At 33.2% G+C, this 8,493-nt stretch overlaps 1 protein-coding gene and 1 long non-coding RNA gene across 2 annotated transcripts; both read right to left on the reverse strand.

Annotated features, from left to right (window-relative positions):
• Nucleotides 1-1,693: 1,693 nt before the first annotated feature.
• Nucleotides 1,694-4,824, reverse strand: LOC111616482. The gene is made up of 2 exons (XR_002755260.1): nt 4,521-4,824; nt 1,694-4,130 (listed from the first exon to the last, which is right to left on the reverse strand). It is a non-coding gene; the product is annotated as an uncharacterized LOC111616482 (long non-coding RNA).
• LOC111616483 (ras-related protein Rab-2A-like) lies at nt 4,824-5,108 on the reverse strand (the record flags this gene model as incomplete). Its single annotated transcript, XM_023357887.1, has 1 exon — nt 4,824-5,108. A coding segment is annotated over one exon (285 nt), but the record flags the coding sequence as incomplete, so codon positions are not given.
• Between the last annotated feature and the right edge of the window lie 3,385 nt (nt 5,109-8,493).

The raw sequence follows: 8,493 nt of genomic DNA on the forward strand, positions 1-8,493 counted from the left end.
AACATCAGACATCTTGGTGCCCACTTTTACCTTGGCTATTATCTCTTACTTGGTTTCTGTGGTGAGCACAGTTCTTGACACTCCTCTTTTTAGGCTCCATAATATTATCAGTTTATTATGTAAATAAATAGTTCAGAAAAGCACTTACAAAAATTCAGAGAACAGAAATCAACTAGCTCACAAAAAAATTATTTAAATGCAATGCCCGGATGAAGTTCGAAATTTGGTTATTAAATTTGGTTGGAAAATTAAAACCTTAACGAACATCCGATGGGACAGTTAAACTTTCACCTTTCGTAAATAAATCCGGACACAAAACTTAACAAGTGTCCGTCCAATAGTCTCGCAAAGACCATAAAAAATTATTTTTCAGAAAGGTAAACAAAAAGCTGGAATTACAAGGGAGGGTTTCAAAATTCGGAGGAATACTATCTGATTGGTATCGTGTTGAGCGTCAATGCTGACGTCTCCCACGCTCTGAAAGGTTTCGAATTGTTACCCGACGACAAGGGAAAATCAGTCGGTATTCGTTATTTTCTGTCGCTTCTTTTTATGTTTGTTCAGTAAATTGTTTGTTGTCCGGTCATAAAAATCTTTCGCGCAAGTATTTGCTATCTGATTTGTTCGCTATCCAAACTGTTCTTTGACCGATCACCCACTGTACTTGGGTGTGAACGAGAGTTTTTGCAACATTTGAGGATTTGCAGAGTGTACAACCAACTGACGAAAGAATACTCGCAGGACGTTCTCCATTAGTACAGGGAGAGTGGAAGCCGCTCGAGGCAATAAAGGCACAGTGCATATTAGAGGGGTCCTGAATTGTCGGCAATTCGGGCACGTGTCTGGGCTTTGCAATGTCTTTCTGGTTACTTGTCATATACTTGCACAAACGCGTAAAACAATAGAGGGAAAACAAACAGGTGCAAAAGTGAATAAAAAACATGCCATGCAACAGTAACTAATTGATATGATAAACATTTGAACAATACATGAGACTCAAAAAACACACCAATATTTGTTAAGCCGTACAAATTAGACTGCTCTCCAACTTGTATCATTCATGATACAAACACAATTTGCTAAGTAATTATCGCTAAAATGGCCAAATGTTCACAAATCCCTCAATATATATTCAAGTATATTTATACACCCACCTGTTTTTTTTAATCACCTCGAATCCAATCAGAAATACCAAAATAAGGAAATTGAACCGAGGCACAATGCACCATATGTCACCCCAACACCCTTCGCCTTAACGTGTAAATGTTGCGTAACAGCCTGTGTGCACTGGGACTTAAGCACTTAAGCAAAAAATAACTTAAATTAGCAATTAGTGAATTACCTTTTGCACATGTATACAATATGAGGTGCATTGAAGAATCAACATATACAAATTAGTATGGGGCCCATGCATTAAGACTGCCTCATATTCGATAAACTGATGTCAAAAGTGTCATTGTGACAGATAATGGAGATGCCAGCCAGAAAGTTTTCAGAATTTGTTGAAACCGAAGCCATCTTATAATATCTTGTGCAGAACTGGCAAAAAAAAAAAATTAAATAAAATGGTAATAATTTGAGAATAAAAACTGATTGGGAGAGAGATGACGGATTAAATATTGTAATGTGTCGTCAGCATAATTTTTTGAAGAACTGCGGAAATGCAGAATCTGCTCCATCATGGACAACAATATAGCATGATAAATCAAGAGTTTATTCGGAGAAAGCAAAATCTTCTCGTTTTGGTTCTCAATACAAAATTCATTTTGGACGACGTATGTCGGCATAAATATATAATATATATCTTTTATTTTATTCATTTATATGATGCATATCCGTACACACGGTTCTTATGTATACAAATATATGGGAAAAATTCGAAAATAATCAAAAATAGATGTTATATCTCTTTACATAAATATACAGAAGTTCGGAAAGAACGATTCAAACGAAAAATTCTTTCAATCCATCTATAAATACAAATAAATAATACTTAAACTATTAAAATATAACAACAGACCAATTCTATCGAGTAAAGCTGTGGTTATTTGGATTAATTCTTAAAATTTGGCTTATTATTTTTAAACAAAAAAATAAATAAATATATTTATAATAAATAGCAGCTCTTCAAATGTCTAATATAGGATGCGAGAGTCGAGAGAGGAATGTGGCTTGGCTAGATGTGTTATCCTTGAAGTAAGTGAAGATAAATTGCTTTTTCTGTGATGAACGAGGTGGAGTAAAGTAGAACCCCGTGGCACCGGGATAAATAATGTGCGCGAGGACGTCTCTGCATGCTTAAATTCGCCAAACATTCCAAAGTAACAATGGAAAACAGAGCACTGCGGTATTAAAGAATAGAATTATGGCACTCGATGCTTTAATGTCTCTGGCATCACTTAAATAGGAATCTTCGTCGGTTTGTGCCGATCGAAAATTTACAAAACAAATCCCCTCCGCAGTGTTTCAAAATGGAAATTCTGTCAAAGACTCTCAGATTACAAAAGACTTTGAATACAAATTCTTTAAAGTGACAAAATTTTGAGCAATGAAGTTTTGATGTTCTGTTTTATTTTACAAAGTAAAAACAAAAAGTGTAATTTTTTTGCTGTTATCACAATTGCGTCATTTAGTGGTGATGCTTTCTGGAAAATTAATTTTGAAAATGAAAAAAGCTGTCAAAGCATACACAGCAAGATGAACTAATGATGCGGGCTCACTTATTAATGATAATTCTACTGAAAACTGCTGTCGCATACAAGAAACAAATTTGTAAACAATTAATAAGGTGACTTGGTCCCTTTGCCAAAATAATTTACTTAGTATTGCGACAAATTATTGAGGTGCAAATCACAGAGACACAGAGGAACAATAAGAAAAGTGTTTCGCGGGCGGCCAATAATTAATTTAAGGAACGGATTGTCTCGTAATGCAAATCGTCATGAAGAATAAATGTGGCTACAAACGATAAACTGATTGTAATGCAACTACATTTGTAAATTTGAGTCATGCTATGCTATGCTACGCTACTAAGATGTGGAATTGCAAATTCTAGAACTTGATCATTGCGTTACTTGCAGTGACTAGAAAGTTTCTAGTAGCGTAACAATTGTTGCAGGAAAAGCAAATTAACAGGTATGTAATTTATATTCAATGTCAAAATTACAGCTTTGTATTCCTGTTATTGTTTATCTTTATTCTGTTACAGTGGTGGATACATTCTTGGGTGACATGAAATTATTTATGAAGTAAAACAAGAATTGGAGGCACGATAGACTAGCATTTCGGTCAAACTGTAGGTGTCCTCACTACTACCGAAGCACGGTGGATGAAAGTATCTGCAATTATGTTTACAAGATGGACAAAAATTGCATACGAATGGGTGCCATGATTACAGATTTAACACCAATAATTATTTTTAATTCAAAAATGGTCTTGTAAAGAACTAAACAGAGATTTGATGACCATACGTAACAAGAATACCAATAAGTAAAATGTGATTTTGGTGCAACGTTTGTGAATGTAGATGTGAATGGATATCAACGCTACTTTGTTTATCTGCACAGGAGGATCGGTACATGTTAAACGACAGAATACAAAAGGGAATTAACTATATCTGAACATACAAATATTCATGTTCTCTCCAAAATTGGTCATAAATGTATGCCGATTTTTGGAGGAAAAGGAAATTCTCTATTTCTGTTTGAAAAATTCAAACGAATGATCGTCCACAAATGATTATTCTTTTGAATTCCTTACGTATATCGCCAAATAATTTGTTCATCTTGCCGTGTATAACTGCATAATCATTAATTTGAAACCAATCGCTTCAGATCTTTAAATTAAGATTTAAGACAAACAAATTAAATCTTACACTTACTCAGTTCTTTCTAGCAATGGACAGACCTACTTGGAATTCTCCTAAACAAACCAAACACATGGAATTCTAATTACGTGGACGTTAGCATTCTCTCTGTCTTTGAAATCATAAAATAATTAGAGTTAAATCTCAAAAAATAACTGTCAAATTCGAGTAGCAAACTCCATCATTTCCATTTTGTATATTAAAATTTGTCGGTAATTTTGGACTTGACATGCCCAAAATTTCGACGAGAATTTCTCTGCATGATCTGTAAAAGACGAAAGAAATATTAAAAGACAAAATATGTTCCAAAAAAGAAAAAATGCAGAAGATAAATTATACTCAGAGATTCATAGAAATTTCTAAATATATAGTATAGATGATGTTTCGGGAAATACAAAATGTACAATTTTTGTATCATTAATAATAAAACTGCCGATAAAAAAGTTAACGGCAACGATCGTCAAAGAATTTCTCGTGGAACAAGCATGGAAACTATAAGAATGCTTGCATAAATCACCATCCAGAACACAGTTAAGATAGATGAAAAACTAAATTAAATGGCAGAAATGTCGATGAACTTGTCAAATGCAAACATAAAAAGAAGACGACATTCTATGACCAAAATAAAATACAACAAAATTAACCAAATTCTCACCTCACAAAATCCAATGGAAAAATAAAGAAACCTAATACAAAAATCTTTCCATCAATTCCTGAACTTGTCTCATACCAAAGAATTCAAAACTTTTTCAAATTTCTCATAATTAAATGGGTGAAACACTACAAATATAAAGGAGAAACAAGTCGTTATTAAATAAATTAAAATAAATATTTTATAAAATCTAACTAATTTATCTGTCAATGTCAAAGCCTAGCTAATATATATATTTATATATATTACAATTTGTTCACGGTTCTTAATATTAGTTAATTTATTCCCTATTGTAATTATAAAATTTTAGCAACAGCCTCCTCCTTCAGGTTCTGCCTCCATCAGGTGAACATTGCTTCTCGGACGCGCAAATCCAGTCTTAATTCCATCCCAGCCGTCCTCCACTTTAAATTCTCCAGTTTCTATTTTGCTATAAATTTCTTGGGCGATCATGGCAAAGGCCTCCTCCACATTGTAACCTGTCTTGGCCGACGTCTCAATGAACTTCACCCCATAGAAGTCGGCGAATGCCTTTCCCTCATCTGTTGGTATCTCTCTTAGGTGCTCCATGTCCACTTTGCATCCCACTACCTGCCAAAAAAATGACAAAATTAGATTTGGTTTATATGTATCTGTCAAAGATAGGGCTTTCTGTGAGAAACTGGCCTCTATTTAGGCATTACAATTGCGAAACAAACCCAGAAAACTTAGCATGGCTGGCCCATTGAGAACTCGCCGCCAACTACTGGCATTCGATGGTTTTATCCACTCGACTGCTGGTGGGCACTCGACAAAATTAGAAAAGTTTGAAATTCTGTTGTGCATAAATTGAGAGAAAATAGATGCCGACATTTTGTAGAATGATACTAATGTTATGTGGACATTCTGAAGAATTTTTAGAGTGTGCCGTAGTAACATTGATTCTTCGTGGCTTCTTTTTCAATTGAAGTTTCTACTTTAATTACCTAGAAGCTTACAAAATACTAGCTTTTGAGTCTACATTTTGTTATATGTGCACTCCCAGAATTAGTTTTCCCACAATTTCTGTTGTATTTTTCTAGTAATCCCTCGACAGTTCTAATCTTATAAACAATACACTACTTCTATGATCATTTACCTATCGTTTTACAAACAAGGGTTTATAAAATCAATAAGTAAATAGTCATAGAAGTAGCATCTCATTTAGATTAGGTTAGGAATGTATGAAGTTAATTAATTTCCCTGTCAGTAAGTATTTTAAAGTAAATCCAATGAATAGATACAATATTTAAACCTAAAGTTCTTTATGGTTGGCATATATTGTCGCAGAGATGCAATTACTGTAATTAAGTCTTGGAAGTTGGCTTTTTATTATGGATAGGTTTGTTAAACTAAGAGTATGAAGCTCAGAATAATGCAAAAGAAAAAGAAGCAGTTTTCAAGAAAAATGTTATGCTATCAAGAACACCACCAGGTAAACGTTTGCGATTCTGTTCCACTGGAGGTGCTGTTAAATCCAGAGACATTTGGAAGAATTTAGGTCAGGAATTATTTTTAGAAGAGATGAAAGGTATGTTGAGCAAAATGAAGGAAGCTATAGAGACAGAATTGCAATTAGTGAAAGTTTCTTTCTTGGAAGTGAATGAAAAGATTATTAATTCTCTCTGCCAATGTATTCAACTAGAGTCTGATCACAAATGTGAAATTGAGTGTAACAATATGCAGGTTATTAGTGGTTTAATTAAAAGAGTTAATTAATACACTTGAAAATAATTTAAGGAAGAGATATTTATTATTTAATGTGGAGACAAATGAACAAGAAAATTTGTTAGATACAGTGTAAGCTAATAAGGGACGTGTCTGGTTTATCGAATGTCATTCTTGATTGTGTTTAACTTATAAAAACATAAAAACCATTGTATTATTTCTGCTATTACTTGCATTTCTTTTGAAGTGAAAAGAGAAATATTGAAAAGTTGGAAGAGCAATTGTAATAAACTTGATGTCTTGGATTGGAGACAGGCAGTGCACATAAGGGAGGATCTCTCTGCGGAATGTAGGGAGAAGAGAAATAATTTAAGACAGACAAGAAAATAGGGGAAAATTGCATACTTCAAAGGTGATAAACTGGTGATAAGTGAAAACTATCATAAGGCTGGCAAGGATAAAGCTGAGGATGGTTGTGTTAATAGGAATTCTTTTTTAGGGACAAGCATGATAAACTAAGAGTTATTAGTTAGAACATAAACAGATGGAAGCAGGAATATGAAATGGAGTATTGAAATATTGTGAGAAAGTTCCATACGTTATGTTGGATGGAAACGTGGTTAGGTGAACTGGATTCAAGGAAGCCACCGACAGATGTAAGTAGTGCATATGATTTTTACAAGATTAGCACTATTAGTATATATTTGAGAAGGGCAAAAAAGAGATGGGATGCTGTTGATGATAGATAGAGAACTAAAAGATGTGTTGATTCGTCCCTTTGAGGATTGGTCATTCGAAGTACTGTACATTGGAAAAACAAAAAGTTTATTTTTGTATCTATATTAAAATAGAAGCTTATGTTAAATGTTATAAGTTACTTGAGTCATTGTTTGATTCTTTTCAAAATGAGGAGATAAATCACCCAATAAATATAATAGTAGAATTGGAACCCCCAAATGAAATGGATTGTGGAGATGGTATCTTCCCCTTGTTGGATTATAGGTGTTTACCAGAATTTGGAAGACAAATGTATTAATAAGATTGGATTGAAGTTAGTGAAATTATGTCAAACCAAAGGCTTGATGATTATAAATGGCAGAGTTAAGAAAAATGCACAAGAAAAGTACACTTTCATCTCGCACTTGGACAAAAGTGTAATTAGTGATTACTCATGTATAAATGCTTTGGCATCTGATAATTTAAAGTATTTTAGTCTAGATTGGGGATGGGCAACCTTTATCTATGTAAGGGCCGCATTTCAAAACTTTTGAACTAACGCGGACTGCATGTAAGAGAAAATAGGGGGAAAATGTCGGTAAATCACAATTATTTATTTATATATAATTATAAATTAGCATAGGTATACTTAATTTAGCTTCTGGAACTGATGTAAATGTAATATATTGGAAATATTGGTTAAATATTAGTCACTACCAGTTTTAAATTAGTTTTGATGTGTCTGTTACCCGGTTTTTTGTTTTAATTTTTACTAAATTCATTGTGGAAAAACTACTTGCATACATAAGCTGTAGAAAATAATATTTGAATTTTTGCTGCATTCTTCCTTAAGCTGGAAAATTGATATATTTATTCATATTTTACATCTGGGTTGTCCATCTCTGGTCTAGATGATTGCACTGAATCTAGTCATATGATGCTGCATTTAGAAATTTCTATTAAAGGTCTGAAAAAGGGTTATTTTGGGTAATCAGTCCAGTTTGATATAAGATGGAATGGAAGTTGTTTGTAAGTGAAATATAACGTATTTGTTGAGACAATCAATTTGATGATAAGATAAGTGACTTAAACATACTTACTGATGTGGTGTCAGGTATAGTGAAGAAATTTAGATTCAGAGAAATAAGAATCAAATGTCTCTCCAGGCATAACCCAGAATGGTTTGATGAGGAGTATATGGAACAATAGAGTACTTTGAAAAATAAGCTGAAGAGATGGAGGAGCCTTGGAGAGGAATGAGATTAAAAGAATATTTGTTATTGAAGCAAAATTTTAGAGTACTTTGTAAAAGTAAAAAACAGGAATATTTGACTAGTTTTAATCAACTGCTTTCAAACTGCAAGTCAAGCCAAATGTTCTGAGAGTGTATTAGTAAACTGGAAGGTAGAAATAGATACTGTATTGCAGAGGAGATTAAAACAGATTTGTTTATGCATTTTAAAAGCTTATTGTTTAGTGGTAATCTAGACAAAGAAATTGTTTGTCTGGAGATGGTAAGATGGTATCTGTAAGATATTTAGATATTCTGATAAAATATTGGAAGTTGGCAGAT

This window comes from Centruroides sculpturatus, unplaced genomic scaffold, assembly GCF_000671375.1.
Source record: "Centruroides sculpturatus isolate CEXI.00-Female unplaced genomic scaffold, Cexi_2.0 scaffold3269, whole genome shotgun sequence".
Taxonomy (NCBI): Eukaryota; Metazoa; Arthropoda; class Arachnida; order Scorpiones; family Buthidae; genus Centruroides; species Centruroides sculpturatus.